The sequence below is a fragment of the Bombus terrestris genome, chromosome 12 (genome assembly GCF_910591885.1).
Source record: "Bombus terrestris chromosome 12, iyBomTerr1.2, whole genome shotgun sequence".
In the NCBI taxonomy this organism is placed as follows: Eukaryota; Metazoa; Arthropoda; class Insecta; order Hymenoptera; family Apidae; genus Bombus; species Bombus terrestris.
Window position 1 is genome coordinate 12,128,908 of NC_063280.1, and position 22,678 is coordinate 12,151,585.

The following is a 22,678-nucleotide window of genomic DNA, read 5'->3' on the forward strand; positions in this document are numbered from 1 at the left end:
ACGAACGCGATTCGACGAACGAAAGCGTCTGATCCGCAGGATATACGCCGGTGGATGTGTAGGGAGTGGCCGATCGCGGCGAGAACGCGAGGTCGTCGCGGAAAAACGGAAATCGATCGCGAGGGGAAACACGCGGGCCGCAGGCGGGAAAACAACGACACGCGAGAGAAGGTAAACGGAATCGGGCGGGTAAACAGAGAACAGCGGGCGGACGGCAATTTCGTTAAATGCGTTGCCGTCTCGTGGCTGGGCCGCGTACTCGGCGGCACACGAGCACGAGGAAGAGGGAGAGAAGAGGAAGTTAGCATAGGTAACGGAGGAAGCGGAGTGGGAACGATAACGATGGAATCTCCAATTATTCAATCGTGTCTCCGAGCTGGTCCGTTTAAGCGACCCGCTCCTCGTCCATTTCCCGACTTAGAAGCGAAGCAGCGATCGTTCTCTTCGGCCACGTGCTTCTCGCTCGATCTCGTTCGTTCTCTTCTTCGCTTCGCTAGTCGTCGTGAATCGTCGAGCGATACCGGTGAAATCGGTGCCGAAACACCGAGATCCACGCGAAAGAAAAGGAAAGAACCGGCAGCCATGGACGGTAGCGGCGGTTCGACGCAGAGGTCGTTCGATACGATCGATTGTGTGGTGTTTGCCGGAATGTTGGCGATCTCGGTTATCATCGGCGTATATCAGGCGTATAAGTCGCGAAAGAACGAGGACGCGGTTCGCGAGTACTTGGTGGGCGGGCAAAATATGTCCATCTTCCCTATAACGATGTCGCTGATAGCCAGGTAATAGGAAGAAACGATCCACCACCGCTGCTCCTCTTTCTTTCTTCCGATCGATTTTCTTCCATCTTTTCAGCTACATATCGGGAATAACGATCCTTGGTGTACCAGCCGAGATGTACGTATACGGAACGCAGCACTGGTGCGTGGTAATCGCCGATTTGTTCGTCTCGTTGACGATGACCATGGTCTATCTACCGGTGTTTTACGGTCTCGGCATCACTTCGTCTTACGAGGTAACGCGGATACCATTGCCCGTCCTCTGCGCAACGTCGTTCGCTGATCCTTTTCTTTTAATTTCGCTGATTCGCAGTATCTCAACCTGAGGTTCAACGGCGCCGTTCGACTCATGGGTTCCGTCATGTTTCTCATAAAAATGGTAAGATGCGGTAAGAGCTCTGTGTGTGTGTGCGTGTGTGTGTGCGTGCGCGCGCGCGCGTGCGTGTGCGTGCGTACGTACGTACGTGCGTGCGTACGCGAGAGAGGAAGGACGAATTAAAGCGAAACGTTTGACGTTTCGTTGCAGTTGCTGTATATCCCCCTCGTGATATACGTTCCCGCGGTGGCGTTCAATCAAGTCACTGGAATAAACCTGCACGCGATCGCGGTGCTAGTCTGCGTTGTTTGCATATTTTATACCACTTTGGTAAGGACGAGAATCGTGCCGTTTAATCGCCAACGTGTTCCATCAACGGTGGAGCCGACTCGAGAGAGAAACGCGAACGAGCCTGTCTCTGTGTTTTTCAGGGTGGCTTGAAAGCGGTTGTTTGGACCGACGCGATTCAGACGATCGTCATGTTTGGCGGAGTGATAGCGATTGCGATAATCGGCACGCACCAAGTAGGCGGATTCGAACAAGTTTGGAGGAGAAATCGCGACACCGACCGAATCGAATTTTTCGAGTAAGCGATTTACCCGTCTCTATTTACCCGTACGACCGCTGCTTTTACTCTTTTACTCTTCCTATTGTCCGATCGACAGTATGGACTTTGATCCAACAACGAGACACACCTTCTGGACCGTCGTCGTCGGTAACTACTTCAACTGGTTGGCCAGCTGTTCCGTGAATCAATCGATGGTGCAACGATGCTTGGCCATGTCCAACTTGAAGAGGGCCAACGCGTGAGTCGTCACTATCATTTTTGCCCCGCGGATCGATATATTCCTATCTCGTGTTCGCTGAGATCCGTAATCTTCCCTCGTTTAGAACGATCACGATCATGACGATCGGTATAATTATCATCGTTTCGCTGAGCTGCTACACCGGCATCGTCATCTTTGCGGCGTTCTACGATTGCGACCCTATCAGGACCAAGGTACAGGATCCATCTCTGCCCCTTCTTTCTTCTTCCATCAAATACAGCGAAACGAATTCACGCGTTACAGCGAATAAAAAAATCGGACCAACTCCTACCGTTTTTCGTGATGGAGATGACCGAGTCGATTCCAGGATTGCCTGGACTATTCGTCGCGGGAGTGTTTAGCGCGGCGCTCAGGTATATTCGCACATATCGTTCGAACGTGTTGAGAAAGCGAGAGAAAAGAAAAGAAAATAGAGAAAGGCAAGAGGAAGAGAAGCGCGAGATCGTCGTCTCTGTTTACTTTTAGCACCATGTCGACCGGATTGAACTCCATGTCTGGCGTCATCTACGAGGACATGATAAAACCGTGGATGCGAATATCTCTATCGGAAGTAGCGGCCAGTCGAGTGATGAAACTGACGGTGCTGTTGATAGGGATCGTTTGCGTGACGCTCGTTTACCTCGTCGAGAAACTCAGCGGACTGATTCAGGTAGGGATCGGCGGATCGACGCGTGCCGCGCTTTCTATTGTATTTCGCTTGGCAAGTACGCGTGGCTATATCGCGTTCTCGTTTCGTTGTCAGGCTGCCAGAAGCTTGTCGGGGATCACGGCGGGACCGTTGCTCGGAGTCTTTACGCTGGGCATGTTTTTCCCGCTCGCAAATTCCGCGGTAAGACAAACCTCGAAACGTTTCCTTCGTTCGCACAACGTTCCGCTTTTAATCGAATCGACGACGTCGCAGGGAGCTTTGGTCGGCGGGTTTGTCAGTTTGAACTTGGTCGCTTGGATCTCGTTCGGCACTCAGGCAGCCATATCCAGTGGAAAGATTCGTTTCCCCACCAAGCCAGTATCCATCGACGGATGTCCGGAGTCGCTCAAGAGTCAGGCTACGAATTTTACGGTGGTCGTCGAAACCGCGATCAAGTGAGAAAATAGTCGATTCCTTCGTCGGTCGGGTACAGCCAGCTGCTTCCATCGACTCTCGCGTTCTACCTATTTCCAGGGAACCGCCCTTCTTCCTCTACAGAATGTCGTATCTTTGGTACACGTGGCTCGGCTGTCTAACGGCGATACTCGTCGGACTGCTCGTCTCGTGGATCACGGGGCCGAACAAACGCACGCCGGGCGATGAGAAGCTCTACACGCCCGTTATTCACGGACTGTTGCGCGATTCGGTCGCGATCGCCGCCAAACGGCAACAGGTACGACCTGGTCGCGCTTCTCGTACCCGATACGCCTCGTTTTCTCCTCGATTCTTTTTTTTTCCATATTTTCAGGAGGGCGCCGTCACGGAACTCGAGAAAATGGACGGAAGCTGTCGCGCGACCGCAGCTTCGAGCAGGATTTAAACGGGTGTCGTCGTGCGGCAGGCGTTACGATTTTCCCGATTAAAAAATAGACGAAATAAACGCAAAATAGAGATGTACAGACGCGCGTGTATATATATGTATATATATGCATGCATATATATCGTACAAGGTAGAGACAGATAGCATATATGCACATATACGCACACAAGCGCGAGCATACGTACACACGTATATTCTTTTGTATTTTCCATTTACAACCTTTGTACATAGAATAATTATAAGCGTAGAGGGCGTTCGTCGTGATGGGGGTAAAAGATACGCAAGGAGGAAGTGAAAGGGGAAAGTAGAGAAGGAAAAAATACGCGGAAGAGGAACACGGCCACGGTTTCTCCTACCATTTCGATCGGAGACTATCGATTTCGTTATCTCGAACGCCACGATCCCTTTTCTTCCGCCAATGGCAACGCTTCGTCGTTTCTTCGTCTGCTTTTAGATTTCATCGTCGCATCGAGTTTCCTACCACTCGTCGCCGTGGTAATCCCACATCGTGTCCCACGGGCCGACACGGAACGACGATCCATCTCGTGTCCGGATCTATCGCTCGTCCGACGCTCTGCTACCTGACAGACTGCGGTCGCGTAACTGACGATCGCGTATCCGTGTTTCGTCTCGACTCCGGGAGGCGAGCACGGTTTAAGAAGCAAGTGGCGACAAGCCGATAGTTCTGGGATCCTGTTGACCCGGTTGCGCCGGAGGCACCGGTTGAGGTCCGGTCTCTAAATTCTTTAAAAGCTGATTCAGCCAGTGTTTCGTAGACGCGTCTTCTTGCAGACAAGTGGCGAACGTGTTGTCCCTCAGCTGATCGGGTAGACACTGTCTGAGCGCCAGTAACGCCCTATCGAACGATAAAAAGATAGTTAGTTTTCGTCGTTGGTTCGTCGATTCGTTGATTCGTTCGCTCGCCTTACCTTGGATTGTCCGAGAGTCTGAGATAACATCTGACCACGTGCTTCAACAGCCTGGCGGAAGGATCTTTGGCCAAGGATAAGACCATCTTTCCTAAAATCATGGCGACGTGACTGAATCGATCGTACGTTTGGCAGATGTAGGAGAGACCGCTGTCGTCGAGCAGAATCTTCTGCAGGATGAACGTAGCCACTGTCTTGCTTAATTCGGAGCCGCTTTCCATGATGCGTAAGCACAGAGGGATGATTTCCGTGGTGAGCAAGAACGTAATCACCTCCTGCTCGTCGGTCTTTACCAAGGCTCCTATCACTCCCAAACTGGTCAATCGAAGATACTCGAACGGACGGGTCTTGCTGACCGTGTGTAGAAACGGATATAAGAACAGCGGCACGTGAGCCTGCAAAAGGAAATGGTCGAAGAACGGAGAGCGCGCGAGTATGCGTTACGCGTTGATACGCGTGTAAACTTACCTGCAGAAACGAGGATCTGGTTTCCGGGTGACTGGCAACGCACTGCAACAGAGCCAACGCGTTGCACACTCGATTGCTCTGATACGCGGTTAGAGTGGCTGGATTGATAGCGGGATATATGTTTATTATCTCTTGAAGCAGCGACGCGATCGTACCGAACGAATGCCAAAGCATCGGAGCCAAATCGGGCACGACCTCCCGTTTCTTGCTAAGTTCCAGCAACGCGTTCTCTCTCGTCTCCGAATTCGACAATTCGATTATCCAGGCGTAAACCTTCTCGCGATCCACCGTCGACTGCAACGCGGCTGGACTTTGCTGCGAACCCATTTTCGTCATTGGACTTTCGTTCGGGGCAAAGCTTTCACGGCACGACCGTTATCGCTGCGATCGATCGATTCCTTCCTTCCTTCCTTCCTTCCTTCCTTCCTTCCTTCCCTCCTTTATTTACGCCTTCCTAGTCCGGCTACGAACGTATCGCCGCGATCCCAACGAGACACGTACGATATGCCGCCGATCGATCGGTTTCGTCGTCAATTCGGTCCAAAATTTGAGGTTAGGTGAAACAAGCTCGCACGATGCGATCGACCAGAAATTACCGACCAGCGAAATTTATCGCGCCACGCGTGCGCTCTTTCTCGAATCGATTACGCGACACACGGACGGCAAACACGTTCGTCTTCTGGAAAACGAGCAAATATTTTCTTCTCGAGACATTCGTCTTCCTTGACACCGAAAAACGATACACCTTCCTACTGCTCGCAGCTACTCCGAGTTAACGGCGGACGTTTATCGCCATCTATCGAAAACTACAGAAAGCTTCTGCTCCACCTATCGCGTATCGACGGTCAATACACCGCTTAAGTACACCGTATTTGCATGCTATGTACACGCGTTTGCATAGAGCAGCGGGTCGTGTGCCAAGCGACGGGAAATCGTTTCGCGTTGATCAGATGGCGCGTCAACTAACGCAGAGAGACGACAACGATGGTACTTGGCGAAAGATTCCAACGACCAAAAAAATTGCAACAGCCGAACATAGACAAAAACGAAAATGAAAGCACGCCCGCTTGACTTTTTTCGAACATCGCCGTCGCGCGGAAATCTGCACCACGACTATACGCCCGTTTCTCTAATTCTAATTCCATTTATTTTCCTCTCTCTCTCTCTCTCTCGATATTCGAGATCGCGCAAACTTTCGATCCTTATTTATTACGTACGTTCGTAACGAACACGTACGTCGGTATCGGTACGTGCCTCGGCGCGTGTTTCATATCGTTCGAACGTATCGCAGGAAGGAAGAGGAACGATAAACGATTTCGCGAATAGCGTGTCGTACGAGCATAGATAGAGAGGAACGCGTGGTAAGGGATGGTATAACGCGATTGCAGTCGACCGATACTTCGTTGCAACTGTGAAATCGAAGCGCGACAAGTCATTGACGTTTGCAAAAGGATCGCCGTTTCGGTAAACTCGTCGTCGTTTTACCGACTCGAGTAACTCGTACACCAGTTTCTTACGTAATCGTGTTCGCGCGAAGGATAAAAATCGTGGTTTGGAGCGCGTATCGTAGCTACGAATACGCGCGAGTGTCGTTACGTCCGCGGTTAAAAGGCGAATAGTAATGACAATATTACACGAGACATCGCGGCAGAAGCGGGTGAAAAGGGCATCTGCCAGTCACAACATGCCAAACACTCGCGATAAATTCGAATCGTTTGCGTCGCATCGCTTCTACGTATTGACGTATTTGAAATCGATTTGCGTGCGAGCGGAGAGAATTGGCGGCGTGTTTCGATCGATCGGATGGAACGCGACCCGACAGCCTCGTATCTCGTTCCCTTGAACGAATTTTTAGATTGGCGTTGGAACGACTGCGATCGGGCTACAGGCGGCGTGTCAGACGAGAAACGTGGGCCGACGGGTCGCATCGCGACTCGCGACGGTAGTTGGCTGTTATCGTCGATCGTCATCCGAGTCTTTTTTCGTCTACGAGCGATAAACGGTAGCAGAATGGATGCGAATCGATTTGGCGGACGAAGCTCGCGGAATCTGGTCCTAATTCAGCACAGCCACCGTTGTTACGGAGCGCAGGGTTGGGGAAACGGGATGGAGAAAAATATGCGCGCGCGAATATGCGAACTCTGTCGCGTTCGGGAGAAAGGGAGGGAGGGACGGAAGAAGAGATAAAAGAAAGAAAATAGTCGAAGGGAAAGAAGGGAAAGAAGGGAAAGAAGAGAAAAGAGGGAAAGAAGGAAACGCGAGATAGGCGCGATAGGTTTGGGTATGTAAAACGCGGGGCGAGGCAGTGAATATTTTTCGATGGTCTGTGCACGGATTCGAAGAATATCCCAAGTTTGGCGGCGTACGAGGGTCATCACCGCTACGAGGAGGTTATCGATGAATCGAAGAAAGGTGGGGAGATTTTTGTACGTCGTCGTGGTCGTTCCGCGGAAACGTGGAAGTAAAGCTCAGTAAAGCGTGGAAAACGCGTCGAAAATCAACGGAACGCAGCAGCGTCTCGCATCGGACAGAAAGGTAGGCGGTGCTGGTTGCTGGTTGCTGGTTGCTGGCTGCTGGCGTTCGTCGGTCAACGAGAGAAAGAGAGAAAGGGTGGGCGACTTTGAAATTGAATAGTAGGAAAGGCTAGACGAAATCGAGAGCGGGACGCTGGGTTGGCTTGAAAGCGCGAACGCGCCAACTTCGAATCGAGGAGAAACGATCGAGAGAAGGCGGCGAAGGTGACGCCATGGGAGAGAAGAATATAACGTGGACGATTCGAAGAAGCTTGAACGGAGGATCGCGAAAACGGCGAGCCAGATTGGTATACGGATTCGCCGCGTTGATCAGCCTCGCGACGTTCGTTCTGTTTTGGTGCACGAGCGTGTTTCGCGACGCGATTCTCTCGAATCTCGAGCTACGGAACGGCACGCCGACGTTTCTGATGTGGCAACGGCCGCCGGTCGGTCTTCGAATCAACGTTTACGTTTTCAATTATACGAACGTGCACGAGTTCGAAAGCGGAAACGCGAGCAAGCTGAAGGTGCAAGAGGTTGGACCGTTCGTCTATCGGGAGAATTTCAGCCGAGCGAACGTCCGCCTCGACGAGAATCGAACGGTCACGTATCAGGAGGAGAGGAGTTTCGAATGGATCGCCGGGAAATCGGAAAGTCAGAAGGTGATCGTACCGAACGTGTTGCTCATGTCGACGCTCGCGTATTCCCGAGATCTCAACTACCTGCTGCAAATCGGCTTCACGATGCTTCTGGCTGGCTTGAAGTTACGCGCCAAACCGTTTCTCGAATTGCCGGCCGGCGAATTCTTTTGGGGCTACGAAGACGAACTGTTCGAAATGGGCAAACGGTTTCTACCGTCGCGAAAGTTCCTACCCTACGATAAATTTGGTATTCTGGCATTCGTACGTATATATTTGCGTTTATGCGGCGCGAACCCGCTGTCCCATATACGCTGTTTTGTTGTCTATGCGTGTGTATCCGCGGCGTGTTGCAGAGAAGCGGCTTGAACGCGGATCGCATCACGATGCACACGGGTATCGACGATCTTCGCAATCTCGGGCTGATCCAGCGAATCAATGGACGCGAAAGTCGTCCAGTGTGGGAAGACGAGAAATGCGATCGAATCTACGGTACCGACGGCAGCATGTTTCCACCGGACTGGATCGAACAGCCAAACGCCACGCTTTACGTCTACGCGAAAGAGTTTTGCAGGCAATTGCCGTTTCGTTACGAGCGTCGCAGCTTCTCCAACGGTATTCCCACTTTAAGGTGAGTTCATGCCGCTCGTCTCCGTGTTTGCACGCGCTCCGCTGTTCCATCCGTTGTTCCGTCCGCTGTTCCATTCCTAGTCGAATAACTACTTACCGATCCGAAAGCAAAAGTGTCGTCGCTATAAACGCTTCATCGGTCGAATCATCGTCAAATCATCATAGGTACAAATTACCGAGCAACGTTTTCACGTCGAGCCGCAGCAAAGACTCGTGCTTTTGCCCGAAGGAATCGCACGATTCGATCACCAGAATATGCCCTCCGGCTGGAACGTTGAACGTTTCCGCTTGCAACTCCGGATCACCGTTGATCGTCTCCTTTCCCCATTTCTACTCGGGCGACGAATCCTTGTTCCAGAAGATCGAAGGACTGACACCGCGAGAGGAACATCACGATAGCTACGTGGATCTGCATTCGGTAGGTATTTCGAACTGGGACGCCACGCGCGTCCTTACCACCGAACGTCTACGTGCAAACTCGTTTTCCGGCTTACGCGAGCGTATTCGTTTCAGCGTTTGGGCGTTACAGTGGCTACCAGAATGAGATTTCAGCTGAATCTGGAAGTACGAAAAGCGGTTGGCATGCCGTTCTCGGGAAAACTCGAAGACGGCTCGATCCTGCCCTTGATCTGGGTCGACACCAGAATGGACGATCTGCCGGAATCGATTCGCCAGATATTTTATCGCGGTCACTACCTGGTGAACGCCATCGAGGCCGGATTTCAATGGTGCAGCCTGGTCGGTGTCGTCATCTCGTTCGGTGCTTTTCTCGCCGCTTTGAAGAGAGAAGACGAATCGAACGACGCGAAACCGGGCGTCGACCGAACCGAACTCGATCGACTTTGACAGTTCAGCTACTTACCTTGTCCGTGTTCGGCTAATATATACCACCGATCGCTTGTCTTGGCGCCAACCTTGGGCCCCGACGATTATTTCGCGTCAGTTCGAATAAAGATCGATCGCGCGATCGTGCAAAGAGGTCGCTATTACGCGCTCGGATCGCGCGATCATCGCTACGGTCCAATCGTTATCCTCGGTCTACTCTCATACTCCCCTCCCGCGATCGTATCGTAACAACTGTACGCGTTTGTCCTCGCGCGTTCTTCGATTACCCGAGGAAAATCGCTTCGAAAAGACAAACAAAGGCCCGTTGCAGCCGCGAGTACCACGCGCGTTCCGCTTCGATGCCTCTCCGCGGTTTCGGCGTACCGATAACCTAGGTCGCTTCCAACGACAACTTCGAAGAAACCAGATAAACGTTTTCATCGTCTTTCCCGCCTCCTTCGATCGTCAACGTTTAAACGTCTATCGCAACATCTGCGACAGCTTTCGCGACCGTATCGACCGACTTTTATCCGCGAAATCAACCGATAAACAAATACTTGTCGCACACGGTTTTATTGTAAATTTCCACGACGTCGTTCGAAATCGTCTCCAATCGATCCGATTTCAAAACTATTTGGCTACTTTATTTTTCTGTCTTCCTCCACCTCTTCTTCCTTGTCTTCCTCCTCCTCCTCCTCCTCCTCCTCCTCCTCCTCCTCCTCCTTATCCAATTTCTTCCCCTTCTTCTGCTTTCCCTCTCTCTTTCTTTACCTCTCCCGCACTTCCTCTCCACCCCCTTTACAGCATCGTAAAAAACTAAATTCATCTAGAAATCTAACCGTAGTCTATCTCGAATAACGTGTTTACAACGAAATACAAATAAACGAAGGTAAATGAATAACAATTAGATCTCGACGGCCACCAAGTATGTCAAAGTCCGAGGACGACGACTTGGCTCGCGTCTGATCTCGCGCACTCGATCGAGCGCACGTTGGACGGAAGGATTTTCTCATGTACGGTAACGAGAGACGAGAATCTTTATCGATCGCTGACGCACACGGTCTTTGATAAATCGGCCATCGATGACGATAATTCGTCCGGACGATGGAGCACGTTCCACGATAGAAATTCGTCCGTACTTTCTTCCTACTACTTTTCCACCCCACCTCTGTTCCTAATTCCCTTCTCCTGTTCGCACGATCTCGTAATTGCTCTCCTCTTGTTGTACGCGCGTGTTGTATGCGCGCACACGCGCACGCAACACGCTGAAATCTCGTTCGCTTAAATTCGCGCAAATCTACAAAGACGCGAACGATTCGGTGGAAACCGAGGTATTGCTCGAGTGTAATATACGCGTGAACAAAGCGTGGAACGGCCGGCCGTCGTTATACTACTACCCGGCGAAAGTCCTCGTAAAAGGTAAACGTTATCGTTACGCGAAACAACGTGATTGCCCTCTCCCCTTTTCTCTAAGAGGGAATAAGAACGACGACAAGGACAACGACATCGACAACGACAACGACAACGACAACGGCAACGACAACGGTAACGACAACGACAACGACAACGACAACGACAACGACAACGGTAACTATAACGACGACGACGACGACGACGACAACGACAGCGATTCAAGACCGAAACGATTCTTACGCAGCGATTTTAATTGTTTCACTCTCTCTCTCTCTCTCTCTCTCGCTCGCTATATATCTCTCTCTATACGTCTCTCGCTCTCTCGATCGTTGTATCCCTTGGAAAATTGCCAAGGCGAAAACATAACGCGTACACGGTCGAGATCGCAGGACGTAGAAACGGCCGACCGAGCAACCGGACGATCTACTTGGAACTGGATGAATTCTGGAAAGCCGGGTTCAGCTGACCGGTTTTGCCCGCGGTCGCGTTCGAAGGCAACGGATTGGTGAGGTGCAGCTTCTCTTGTCGTTTGGCGGCGCGCGCCAGACACAGCAGCGCTCCTATCAAAACGATCGCTCCGATCGCTGCCAGAGCTCCGGATACCGCTGCTCGAGCTATCGGTGGCACGTCCACGGCCATCTTCATCAGGCTTCGCATCTCTGCCGGAAGTTCGTCGATGCCCTGGGTAACGGAAGAATGCAGAATAACATCGTTAGCGCGGCGCGATCGATTCCGGCCGGGTGGCCGTCGTGTCATTCGACCGAAAGCGCGATAATGTAGCGACAATAAAGCTACGACGAAGCAACGACGGTGAGCATGGGGGAAGGCGACAACCGCAACCGTGCGTACATACTGAATTATCGACACGAACGGTCATTCCATCGAAATGAATCACGCGTTGAGGCGTCGAGCGACGCGACCCCGCGTACTCCTTCCATATTATCGTCACGAATATTTAGCCATATAGATGGAATATATAGGCATCGTCGCTACGGCCATTGTCATCGTCACCGCCGTCGCGGCTAATCGCTCCCCCATCGTAGCTCCTTTTCACGCGATCGATCCGTCCCGACCGATAGAAACAACGGTGAAACGATCGAACCCGGTATGCCAACGATGTACTCACGTCTTCGAACCACATGATCGGGAAAACAATATCCGGGAACGAGGCGACGTGCTTAATGTCCCGCACTTGCTTCACCGCCAGATTTATCTGAATTCTTGCTTTCGCTCTCAATGATGTGCCCATCATCGGTTGAACGTCGATGTAGAATTGATGCTTCTCCTCGTCCGGCGGCGATATTCCGCTTACCGACTCTCGAAGCGACGGATCCGCTGAAAATCGTCGTTCGAACGACATTTGTGAAAGTTAGTTTTGGGAAAAAGAGGCCCGATCGTGCACGGACCGCGAGTTCTCAGCCGCGGTTCAGTTCTCGGTTCTTCGGCCGTAGCTCGCGAAACCCGCTCGATTTCATCAACCGTATTCAAAACCGTATTCAACGTACGTACCGCCGACGATTTCCCCGAGCGAGAAAAGTTCTCACGCGCGCCCCACCGGCCCCGCGCCGACCGAATTCGTCTGTGAATTCGTGTTTGCCAGAGCGAGAGGATTACGACGAGCCGGAGTGGAGGCAACAGATACAACGAGATAACAGATGCGGACGTAACGAGCACGGATATACGTATGTTAACCGCGAGTATCGTAGATCGGCCGCCATCTTACCAAGGTAAAAATGCGGAAAACTGAGCAACACCGGCGAATCGTACTGGCAGAGCGAGACGTTGAAGGTTCCCTCGGGAGCGCAAGGTGGACCCGCTGGGCAGAAACATCGCTGCGTCGCCAATCTGTTCGGAGAAGCGAACGCGCCGTTCGCGGGCACGAACCTATACCCGGGTACTCCACCAGCGATGGTCACCTCCTCCTGAAACGAATCAGGCAAACGACCACGTGCGAACGAGCGATTCGATGCTGGAAGAGGGGATGCCCCTACTTTTATCGCTGCGACCACGCGTTACCTTAAACACCAGGGGCAATGCCCTGCAAAGATCCTTGTCGAACACTTTCAGCACCGTCTGCTTGGTGATGCGTGGCGGAAAGATACTTCCGTCGCTACCAGCGACGCTGTCGCACTCCGCCGTGGTCCAGTGGCCCAGGCTGCTCTTTCCATTCCACTTGTCCAGAATTCCGTATTTACCGATGTCTTCTTGGCCGGTGTAGATGGTATACCAGTCGGGCGTTGTCCCGTTTTTCCCGTACAACAAACCGAATTGATCGTACGGCAACTTTTGATCCTTCGAAACCACGTCCTTGGCCAATCTGAGCAACGGGTCCTCATAGCCCCAGAGCAGTTGACCGATCGAAACCTCGACGAACGGCTTTATGTTCAGTATGTCCATGATCGAGGCTATCGCCAACCTCAAGAAACGCGCTGCATTCTTGGACTGGGTGGTGGCCGAAAGCATCGGTATGTTTGGCACCACGACCAAATCCTCTTCCGAGCCGACCGACAGTTCCTGCAAATATTCCTCCGATAAGATTCGTTTTCCACGCGGCCGTTATTCGTCGAAACCACGTTTTCGCGGTTCTCCTGGGACAGCGCTACGATTCCCCTTTCCTACGCGAACGCTACCGCGTGTACGCCGCCGACAAACATATTGCGTTCGATCGTTCGCACTCGCTAGCGACCCATATTGTTATCGTTGCCCGCAAAAGTAACAATCCTGGGAAAGAAGGTGTAACGCGTGCGACGCACGCCTCTCGCGGAGAATCGTGCCACGTCGACCGAACGCACCTCGTCGTTCCCGTACACCTTTGCTTTTAATTCGCGGAAGCGCGTTGCTCCGCTATTACGATCTTACTCAATTCGCGTTGATCGTTACCAACACATAGAGCGTTACGTCACACCGCGCGAACAAACTTACTCTCCGTACTAGTCTCCTACGAAACGAGAAACTACCTTGCCCGCTCTCTGCTATGCTCTGCCGCTATGCTCTCCCCTTACACCCCAGCTACGATTCAAATCTAACGTATCCTCTATTTCTACCTCTCTCTCTCCTTCTCAGTCTCAGACCACTGAGATCTTTTCTTTTTTTCCCCCCTTATTTTTATCGTCGCGAGAAGAAACGCGGTTAGGTATGGATAGAGATCGGCAGGCTCACCGGTACGAAAACGAACTCCTTCTTCATTTTGTACGACAACGTATCGTTATCGTTGAATTTTACGTCGACCTTTTCCCAGTGTTGCATGTACACGTACGGCCCGAGTTCCACCAATGCTGGTTTCTCGCCATCGTTTAAAAATTCATCGGCGTTCGTCACATTGTAAATGTAGACGCTCAATCGAGGCGACACCGGAGGTTCCCTCCACCAGTTGAACGTGCGGCCACCATCTCGAAGGGCGATCTCTCTGTTCAGCAAAACGTCGACCAATTTTGGAAAGACCGCAGCCAAAATCGCGGCAACGATGATCATCAATGCCCCGACAGCCACCGCTGCCCCTGCGATCAAAGTAGACGCGTTAGACGCGCGTTGCGTACGCTCGAGGAAAAGGAAAGAAAGTTGGTCGGGTCGCGTCGCCTCGCAATCTCGGTCGTCCCCAGCCTCCCCTCGCCCTCCCACTATGCCCCGCTTCTCGTCGAAATCGTCGCGTTTCTATCTCGCAACACGGCCATTTTACCGTTTCTCGGTCAATTTCCGTATTCGCGTTCGCGTTCTTCGGATCTAAACCATTCGGAATCGGAGTTGCGACCAAAAATCGAAAGGCCAACGGTAACGATACCGACGCCTGCAGCGACACGACATCGCGCCAACTTACCACTCGCCATTCCACGATATCCTCGATTCGCAAGGACGATAATTTATTCGCGCGGGTCTAAACAGGAATCGAGAAACGAGTATCACCGTAGATTCCACGGCAAATTTTTCATCGCGCTGAAACTAGTCGGGTTCGTTCGTTTCGTTCAAGAACTCGATACGATTTTCGAAACGATTACGAAACGAGTCGATAGCGTAACGTTCCAATCGATCGATCGGTGGATGGAGCGCGTTAACGCACCTAGCCAACGTCGCGTCGGTTAATTTTCCAATCACGTAACGCGAAAGACGCAAGTGGTACGAGCGGTGACCTTCGAAACGAACGGTCCTACTTTTTCAATTTTCATACGGAGTACAAAGTTTGGCTCGCGTGGCTAACCTCGTGGCCAACTCGACCGACCGATCGGAACTCGATCGATTCGTCGGCGTTCGATCTTGCGAGCAAAGAAACGATGAGCCCGGCTTGTAAAACGCAACGAAAAGAAACGCAGTGCCGAGAAGAAGCACGCATCGGACATGCGAGGCACGGCTTACCGAGTCGCGGACGTCACGCGTCCGACCTTACAAAATCCTTGGAGTCGTCGCGTGTAACATCGTGACCTCGCGATCGAACTTTCGAAAGATCGCCAGGACGCGTTACGACGCTCGACGTAACGACTTTGCTTACCGTGTTCTACTTTTCGACGCGAAGCTTCGGCGATTTCAAAAGCCGACGCGCGCTCGGAGGTCGGAGCGAATCGTCGACCAAGTTTGCACCGTCTCGTACGGCAAACGCTTCCCTCGAACACGACCGATCGTGGCTCGTGCGCGTTTTCCACATCGACGACCTTGTGGCGCTCAGCCTTCGAATTCAGCTACGATCGTGACGGACAATCATCGAGCCACCGGCTCCAAGATCGGTCTGAAGCAGAATCGCTCGCTTATACATACGCGATGCGCATCGTCTCGCTGTTAAACATCGACCCAGCGACGAAGGTCGCGACCACCAACATCCGTCCGTCCAAGCGCGCGCAACGTTCGATCGCCTTCGTGGTACGCGTACACGTCGCGTTTTGTCGTTTGCTCGGTGAACGCAGAACCGCCCGATCAGCCGAAATGCCAAATCGACAAATATCATCGATGACATCGACGAGGCCATCGAGTCGACGGAAAAGAACGAGCCCGCGTTCCAGGTTCCCGCGTCACGAATCTTCTTGCGCAACTACCGATTCGCTAGTGGACGGACACCAAACAACGAGGAAAAATGACGTTCCGATCGAACGGACTACAAAAGAGAGAAAGCCACGTTTGCCCGTGCCGTCGTACAGCCTCGTAAAGCCTGGCAAAATCTCGTAAAACGTAGCCGTTTAGCGGTCGTAGAAACGCGAAACGATGCACGATTGTTTCGCGCTAAGTCTAATCGTACGAGTTACGATCATCGGTGTCGCTTTTATTTGCGTTCGATTACTCTTTCATGGGAGACGGAGGAGGATTGCGCGTACCACCAAAGAAATTGCACCTAGGTGAAAGCGCGATCACGCGAAGCGCCGGTCAACGGGTGTGCGTGCACCGTGGTGCACGCGCACGCTCGACCGTTCGTTTACGCAACTGGCAAAATCGAGGCGAGAATGGAATTTCGTAGGTCGCGTTCCGCGAGAGCGGTTCACCTTCGGCACGAGTAAACGGACCGAGTAAGTTGCCGACACCAGTCCCCAACGAGCAACTTTTTTTCTCGATCGAGCTCCTTTCGATCGATCGCTAGCTAACACGGAATATCGCAGCGTCGCGACCTCCAAATTTTCCCGTCGAGCAAACCATCGACCATCGACCATCGACCATCGACCATCGACCATCGACCATCGACCATCGGCCGACGTCCAACCGCGCTATCCGACATCGATTAACCGCGTTCGCGTCCAACTTCTCGCTCTCTCCCTTGCCGCCAGAGCCGACGATATTAACTCGAAAGGAATGTAACGCGTTCGCTCGATCGACTAGTCGGTGTAATCGCGACACGTACGACTTGGAACGAGAGAGAGAGCTCGTAGCTACCGCGTGCAACGCACGATTCTCCCTTTCCTCTGTCTTCCCCATCGTTGCATTCCGTTCCATTCCTTTCCATACCGTTCGATTCTCTCTCGCTCGTTCCAGTATCAAGGTATCGTGTCGCGTTACGTTTCATCGCGAGAAAATCGATCCATCGGAGATCAACGAAACAAGCTCGACGGTGACAAGCTATGGAAACGACGCACCCGGGTGATCGCGAATTTCTTCACAGACCGCACAAACTGCTTGTTACGACGAAAACCTGGAAACATCGAGTCGAGCATCGTGCGAGTATCATCCTCCTCGGAACCCACGTAACCCTCTTCGATTTTCAAACGCCGAACCTATGCACCTACCTACGCGTACAAACCGGCAATTACTCGCGATTATATAAGCTCGTACGCTTCCTGCTCTTACTCGGAAGGTTTCACGCTCAACGGACGAAACCAACTACGATCGGTCTGATTCAACCTGAATTATCGTTCCGTCTTTGCGCCGGTTTTCTGTCATCGTTTGACGGATCGCCGAGACGTCGGACGATTCCGTTGAAGGCACGGTAAATGGATATTGAGCCAGAAAATTGCATAACTAGACGATGCACGTCAGAGACAAACCAAACGAGTTCCCGGAATCGTACGCGCGAGCATAACGAGTTCCCTCTGCATCTTCCCCCCTCGACTCATTCGCCCCAACCCGACTCCTTCGATGTTATTTCTTTTCCGATACGAAACCGATACTCGTAAGCTCCACGAAACGCGGGTCGATCGCACCAGTTTATCGGCTAGCATCAATTTCTTGCGTCTTCTTCGTCGCTCGACTTTTCTCATATTTTACGCCGATTCTCGCCAACTTTCAATCTCTTTCTAGCAAATCCTAGCTGTTCGTTGCTCGCTGATATGTATTCGAACGAGAGTGAATCGCTGCACACGGCATTCGCGTTCGAAACTCCCGGTCTTCGAGTGAAAGTAAGCTAGACTTCGACTCGCGCTCACGCCCGGCGGATTTTCATCGTCGCGATCGATTTTCCTTTGAAATTTCGTTGAAAATCGCAACCTGACACAATCCGATCCGATCCGATCCGATCCGATTCGATCCGATTCGATCCGATTCGAGGTACGACACGACGAATACGGCGCAACGCACGGTGAATCATCGCGAGCTAAGCGTACGAGATGACACGTTCGCTAAATTGAATTAAAAACGCAGCGAGAGCGCGATGCCTGTATGGCGCCGGTAACAACGTCTTTAAATGTCTCGTTAACATTGGCCCCTCGTGGCCTATGAAACGGCGATGCGCGATCGAGCCGACTACATCATAACGGACAAACCGTTTCTCCTCTGATTTCAACTTTAGCCTGCTTTAAAACGTTACATCCTCGCGATTACTTACACCATCGCCTAAGGAATCCTCCTTGGAGTTTCGCGCAAATCCCACGATGTACTCTCATCTTGATCAACCGATCGTTCCCTCTTTCTCTCTCAATCTCTTCTTCCTACTCTCTTCTTTCTTTTCTCCTTTCGGCTCGGTGCTATCCCTCGATTATCGTCTCTCTAACGATCGACACGCTCACTGCACGATCTTTTTATTTGGTTTTCATACAAGTTCTCTTCTTTTCTTCATCAGACGCGCCGCCGCGTTTCTTTTCGCGTCTTCGTTTTTCGCTTCTCGTTCGGATATTCCTTCTTCTAGCTTCGTTCCTCGTACTCGTCCTCACCCTCGTTCTCGCCGTCGTCACTGTCGCCCCCGCTGTCGTCTTCGTTCTCGTCTTCGTCGTCGTTGTGGTTACGGTTGTCGTCGTCGACGTCCAAGCCTTTGATTTGACCGCGATGCTTCCTATAGAAGAACGAGAGGAAAGGCGGCGGTGGTACGAAGAACGACGAGAAGGAGAAAGTCTATTCTCCTTTCCAAGCGACAAGTGTGCCACTGGCGGTGCGTCACGTCGCCAACGAACCAACGATACCGCTCCGTTGTACGGTAGACGATCTACGGCAAATACGCGGTATAACGCGGCCAAACTACGATTCACCTCTCTTTCTCTCTAGTCAGTCAGTTAACCCGCCTTTTTACACCGATACCTAGGACGACCGCGCGACCAACGGTAAAACAACGATGATTTCTTCTTTGTACCACGACGGAACTGCTTTTATCCGCTCCTGATATACGTATGTTGAACACGGGGGAGCGCGTGCGTGCGTTTGTGCGCGCGCGCGCGCGCTCGAAATCAAAACGACCGAACGCGGGCACCGATTGAGCTTCGATCTTTCAAATAATCGCGGCCGACTTACGCTCGTGCGGTGATCGCGAATGAAACTAAAACTACGCAGGATCTCGAGGGAAATCGAGCGGAAATCTGTGTTACGTCGCCGAGCGAAACGTTCGCTGCGAGGTCAGCCGATACACTGCTCGACGAACAACCCAAAGAACGTTACTACTCTCTTACCGTTCCACTGGATCCTGAACGGCGAGCATGCGGTTCAGGTGAACGATTTATCATTGCCCCACTCCTTTTCCACTTCTCCGCTCTTCCTTCTTCGTTTCGTCTCCATTCATCCGCTCTTTCCTTCGTTTCTTCGTTCCGTTGTACTCTTCCTCGCGTCGCGCTGTCGCCATCACCTTTGCCTACCCACCTCCATCCCTCCCTCCCTCTCACACTCTCTCTCTCTCTCTCTCTGCCGCTCTCTCTTTCTCTTTCCACTTTTACATTACGACTACATTCCCTCACTCCTCCCACGATTTCTTACCAGCCAATTCCTCCCCTTCTCGTTCATCGCTCTTCCTTCTCTGGTCTCGCCTCATCTCGTTTTCGCGTTCTACATCCTACATCGTGTCATCCATTCTCTCTCTCGTTTTGCTAGTTCACTTTTCGCCGCTGTTCTTCTACCCACCTCTGCCACTTACTTTTCCACCTCTACCTACTAGATCTACTTTGACGTACCGTCGTCACAGCCCATCATACGCAATGCCGACCACTCGTCCTTATCGGCCCTTTCCCTTCTCTACGATCTACCATTACCTTGTCTCTTTGCAATTTGCATTCTCTGCTTCGCTCTTCCCCGACTTTTTGTTCCCTACGTCTTCTACTTTTCCATCGAGTCGTCGTGTTTGCATCGACTCGCGCGTCAAAACGTTTAGCATAGTAGAATAATCATACGAACGGATGTAGTGGAAAGATCGCGGGAACGTTCATGAACGCATTAATCGCTTCTAATGCGAAAATGATACCGCTAAAAAACGATAATTCGCGGAATTAATATACTCGATTGTATAATTCAATGGAAAGAACGTGTAAAATCTTCCTCTATAATCCGAGCGATTGCAAGCTGGTAATAGGGAGGAAGGATGAATAAGGCGCGTGCAAGGGAACAGACGAAACGGAGCGTTCATTGGTGCGAACGAGTACATAATTGCCATCGAATAATCGTGTAACGAACGTTCTGCCCTTGTCCGATACATTCCGGGATCACGAACAACGAACACCTTGACCCTTTGGTTGGAAACTAATCCCTGTAATTTCGTGGAAATGAAAAGACATTTCCGGACATCTCGGACAACCCGGAAACGATCGTGATAATGTTAGATTATTCGTAGAATCGTGTTTGTTCAAATATATTACGTAAATGGCGAATGACATTCTTCGCGCTACAAGTAACGCGGCATTATTACTTCATCCACGTGCGTATACCACGAATAGATTTTCCTCCTTTCTGCTTTTTCCAACCAACCAGCCCACCTCCCCCACCCCTCCCGTCTTTCGTCCTTTCCGCCCTTATTCTTTGATTCTTTTCGGCTAAAATCAAACATCTGCAACATGAGTTATATTATAGGTAAGGATAAGGGGACAATATATCATCAGACATCTCGACCTAAACAGTAACGAATACGTTATATTTTTCTTATTTTTCTTATTTTTCTCTCATCTATGTAAATACGTTTATTTTCTACGTACGAGATATATTTAACGAAGAAACAAGACAAACGGTTTATCTATCGATTTCACCGAATACTACATCCAAGGTACCGATAATTGCCACAATATCGGCGAGGAAGCAACCAGGAGCCATGTGACGCATGGCTGCCAAATGGGCAAATCCCGGTGCTTTGATTTTGCATCTGTAAGGTTTGCTACTACCATCGCTGACAAGATAAACGCCAAATTCTCCCTTTGGCGCTTCGATCGCAGTATACGTAGCTCCAGGAGGCACTTGGAATCCTTGAGTGAACAACTTGAAATGATGTATCAACGCTTCCATGCTAGTTTTCATTTCTTCCCTTCTAGGAGGTACGATCTTTGCATCGTCGACTTTCACTTCACCTTCCGGCATTTGATTCAAGCACTGATAAATGATTCGTAATGATTGACGCATCTCCTCCATGCGGCACAGATATCTAAAAAAACGGCGGAAAGGTTCGATCAACGATTTATCGCGAGCTACGATAGGTGATCTTTATCTTCTTTCCATTCTCATCTTTTTATTACCGATCGAGACAATCTCCATTTACACCAATTGGAACGTCAAATTCGACTAAATCGTACGCATCGTATGGTGCTTTTTTCCTTATATCCCACTTTATTCCGGAACCCCTTAGCATCACACCGCTGAAGCCCCAATCCAACGCCTGCTGCATCGTTACCGTTCCAATGTCCTTTGTACGTCCGACCCATATTCTATTTTCGGACAACATATCCTCCACTTCGTCTAATCGTTCCCCGAACTTGGACGCCCATTCGTATATGTCATCCATTAAACCCAACGGCATATCCAAAGCAACACCACCAGGACGAATGTAAGCCGCGTGCATACGAGCGCCACTCACGCGTTCGTAAAATTCCATCAGTTTTTCTCGTTCTTCGAACAGCCAGAAAAACGGTGTCATAGCTCCTATATCAAGAGCGTGTGTTCCAATATTCATAATGTGGTTCAGGATTCTTGTGATCTCTGCGAATAGAGCTAAAACAAACGATTGACTTTAACCAAACCAACTTTTATTTCGCTCTCCTTCTCTCACCCCTCGTCAATACTGTATTTCACAAATGTCAGTCACTTACTTCTGATATATTTTGCTCGTAAGGGCACCTCGATATTCAATAATTTCTCGATAGCCATGGAGAAACACTGTTCGTTGCACATCATGGAAACATAGTCTAAACGATCGAAATAAGGTAAAGCTTGCATGTATGTTTTATATTCGATCAATTTCTCTGTACCCCGGTGTAAAAGACCTATATGAGGATCTGCGCGTATTACATATTCAGAATCCAATTCAAGGATTAACCGTAATACTCCGTGTGCTGCTGGATGCTGAGGACCAAAATTGATTACAACGTTTCGATAGTCCGTTGATAACGAGTCCGCTGAGCTGCGTGGCATCTCATTCCAACGTAATCTCATTTCAGGCAATTTGTCTTCGGGTACAAGTATTTTGCTATTTTCTTCTTTTAAGAAATATTCGTAGTCCTCTTTGTTTGGAAACCACTGATGCGCGCCTCGTCGTTGGCTGCAATATTTCCAATACTTGCTTTGTAACTTTGCGTTAGAATACATAACTGTTTCTTATAGGTTATAATATCATTACATAACCAAACATATAAACGACTTTGGTAAAAATTGGAAGCAATTTGTGCTAAGCTTACCTTTCAACGTTAACCAACGCTTCCATCCTCTTGGCAAGAATATTTCCTTTCTCGTCCCATATTCCAGTCGATAACCTATTAAAGCGTAGAAGAGATCCAAACGCCCTGACAGCCATTGTCGCTTCAAATGGTATTGCTTTAGCGTATCGTTCAAACCATACACTTCTCTATTCCTTCTTCCTCCTCACCTCCTCTTTTACGTTTTCTCTTACATGTAATATTATTCTTCCTATTAATATAATTACCTATTGTTAGCCACCACCTCCCTGTCAGCATCCTCTATAGTACTTTCATTTCGTATCGCTTTAAATCGACTTGACTCGAAGTAACCCTACTCTCGATCGGCTGTAAATCGATAATC

At 50.6% G+C, this 22,678-nt stretch overlaps 5 protein-coding genes across 7 annotated transcripts; 2 read left to right on the forward strand and 3 right to left on the reverse strand.

Moving 5' to 3' along the window:
- The first annotated feature begins 54 nt into the window (after positions 1 to 54).
- Positions 55 to 3,622, forward strand: LOC100651341 (sodium-coupled monocarboxylate transporter 1). Its single transcript, XM_003399877.4, has 13 exons — positions 55 to 782; positions 856 to 1,015; positions 1,093 to 1,158; positions 1,306 to 1,425; positions 1,527 to 1,681; positions 1,761 to 1,901; positions 1,987 to 2,095; positions 2,166 to 2,275; positions 2,388 to 2,571; positions 2,665 to 2,751; positions 2,824 to 3,005; positions 3,085 to 3,283; positions 3,359 to 3,622. The coding sequence occupies exons 1-13, from the start codon at positions 55 to 57 to the stop codon at positions 3,428 to 3,430; spliced, it is 2,313 nt and encodes a 770-aa protein (XP_003399925.2). The 3' UTR covers positions 3,431 to 3,622.
- On the reverse strand, positions 3,613 to 5,734 carry LOC100650126 (CCR4-NOT transcription complex subunit 9). The gene is made up of 3 exons (XM_003399867.4): positions 4,828 to 5,734; positions 4,360 to 4,754; positions 3,613 to 4,286 (listed from the first exon to the last, which is right to left on the reverse strand). Exons 1-3 carry the CDS (start codon positions 5,161 to 5,163, stop codon positions 4,085 to 4,087), a joined length of 933 nt encoding a protein of 310 aa, XP_003399915.1. The 5' UTR covers positions 5,164 to 5,734; the 3' UTR covers positions 3,613 to 4,084.
- Positions 5,735 to 7,301: 1,567 nt separating this feature from the next.
- LOC100643869 (scavenger receptor class B member 1) lies at positions 7,302 to 10,066 on the forward strand. Its single transcript, XM_003402466.4, has 4 exons — positions 7,302 to 8,242; positions 8,335 to 8,609; positions 8,774 to 9,026; positions 9,122 to 10,066. The coding sequence occupies exons 1-4, from the start codon at positions 7,574 to 7,576 to the stop codon at positions 9,452 to 9,454; spliced, it is 1,530 nt and encodes a 509-aa protein (XP_003402514.1). The 5' UTR covers positions 7,302 to 7,573; the 3' UTR covers positions 9,455 to 10,066.
- Positions 9,988 to 19,250, reverse strand: LOC100648651 (scavenger receptor class B member 1). 3 transcript variants are annotated; one of them, XM_048410814.1, is made up of 6 exons: positions 19,126 to 19,250; positions 14,006 to 14,343; positions 12,863 to 13,360; positions 12,570 to 12,768; positions 11,973 to 12,181; positions 9,988 to 11,527 (listed from the first exon to the last, which is right to left on the reverse strand). In XM_048410814.1, the coding sequence occupies exons 2-6, from the start codon at positions 14,315 to 14,317 to the stop codon at positions 11,270 to 11,272; spliced, it is 1,476 nt and encodes a 491-aa protein (XP_048266771.1). In that variant the 5' UTR covers positions 14,318 to 14,343; positions 19,126 to 19,250; the 3' UTR covers positions 9,988 to 11,269. The 3 variants fall into 3 exon arrangements, with proteins under 3 accessions (XP_048266771.1, XP_003399904.1, XP_048266770.1); XM_003399856.4 differs by lacking the exon at positions 19,126 to 19,250 and adding an exon at positions 18,075 to 19,119; XM_048410813.1 differs by lacking the exon at positions 19,126 to 19,250 and adding an exon at positions 15,327 to 16,433.
- Positions 19,251 to 20,549: 1,299 nt separating this feature from the next.
- On the reverse strand, positions 20,550 to 22,622 carry LOC100645888 (NADH-ubiquinone oxidoreductase 49 kDa subunit). Its single transcript, XM_012314730.3, has 4 exons — positions 22,318 to 22,622; positions 21,733 to 22,181; positions 21,163 to 21,634; positions 20,550 to 21,071 (listed from the first exon to the last, which is right to left on the reverse strand). Exons 1-4 carry the CDS (start codon positions 22,431 to 22,433, stop codon positions 20,666 to 20,668), a joined length of 1,443 nt encoding a protein of 480 aa, XP_012170120.1. The 5' UTR covers positions 22,434 to 22,622; the 3' UTR covers positions 20,550 to 20,665.
- Between the last annotated feature and the right edge of the window lie 56 nt (positions 22,623 to 22,678).

Coding starts and splice junctions, on each gene's coding strand:
- LOC100651341 (XM_003399877.4), top strand. CDS start 55: ATGTGTAGGGAGTGGCCGATCGCGGCGAGAACGCGAGGTCGTCGCGGA. Junction 1,159..1,305: donor TCATGTTTCTCATAAAAATG/GTAAGATGCGGT, acceptor GTTTCGTTGCAG/TTGCTGTATATCCCCCTCGT. Junction 2,752..2,823: donor TCCCGCTCGCAAATTCCGCG/GTAAGACAAACC, acceptor ACGACGTCGCAG/GGAGCTTTGGTCGGCGGGTT.
- LOC100650126 (XM_003399867.4), bottom strand. CDS start 5,163: ATGACGAAAATGGGTTCGCAGCAAAGTCCAGCCGCGTTGCAGTCGACG. Junction 4,755..4,827: donor CCAGATCCTCGTTTCTGCAG/GTAAGTTTACAC, acceptor TTCCTTTTGCAG/GCTCACGTGCCGCTGTTCTT. Junction 4,287..4,359: donor AGACTCTCGGACAATCCAAG/GTAAGGCGAGCG, acceptor ATCGTTCGATAG/GGCGTTACTGGCGCTCAGAC.
- LOC100643869 (XM_003402466.4), top strand. CDS start 7,574: ATGGGAGAGAAGAATATAACGTGGACGATTCGAAGAAGCTTGAACGGA. Junction 8,243..8,334: donor AATTTGGTATTCTGGCATTC/GTACGTATATAT, acceptor GGCGTGTTGCAG/AGAAGCGGCTTGAACGCGGA. Junction 8,610..8,773: donor AACGGTATTCCCACTTTAAG/GTGAGTTCATGC, acceptor AAATCATCATAG/GTACAAATTACCGAGCAACG.
- LOC100648651 (XM_003399856.4), bottom strand. CDS start 18,132: ATGAGAGTACATCGTGGGATTTGCGCGAAACTCCAAGGAGGATTCCTT. Junction 13,361..14,005: donor AGGAGTTCGTTTTCGTACCG/GTGAGCCTGCCG, acceptor GAATATTTGCAG/GAACTGTCGGTCGGCTCGGA. Junction 11,528..11,972: donor CGATCATGTGGTTCGAAGAC/GTGAGTACATCG, acceptor TCCGTTACCCAG/GGCATCGACGAACTTCCGGC.
- LOC100645888 (XM_012314730.3), bottom strand. CDS start 22,433: ATGGCTGTCAGGGCGTTTGGATCTCTTCTACGCTTTAATAGGTTATCG. Junction 22,182..22,317: donor GCGTTGGTTAACGTTGAAAG/GTAAGCTTAGCA, acceptor GAAATATTGCAG/CCAACGACGAGGCGCGCATC. Junction 21,635..21,732: donor ACGAGCAAAATATATCAGAA/GTAAGTGACTGA, acceptor CGTTTGTTTTAG/CTCTATTCGCAGAGATCACA.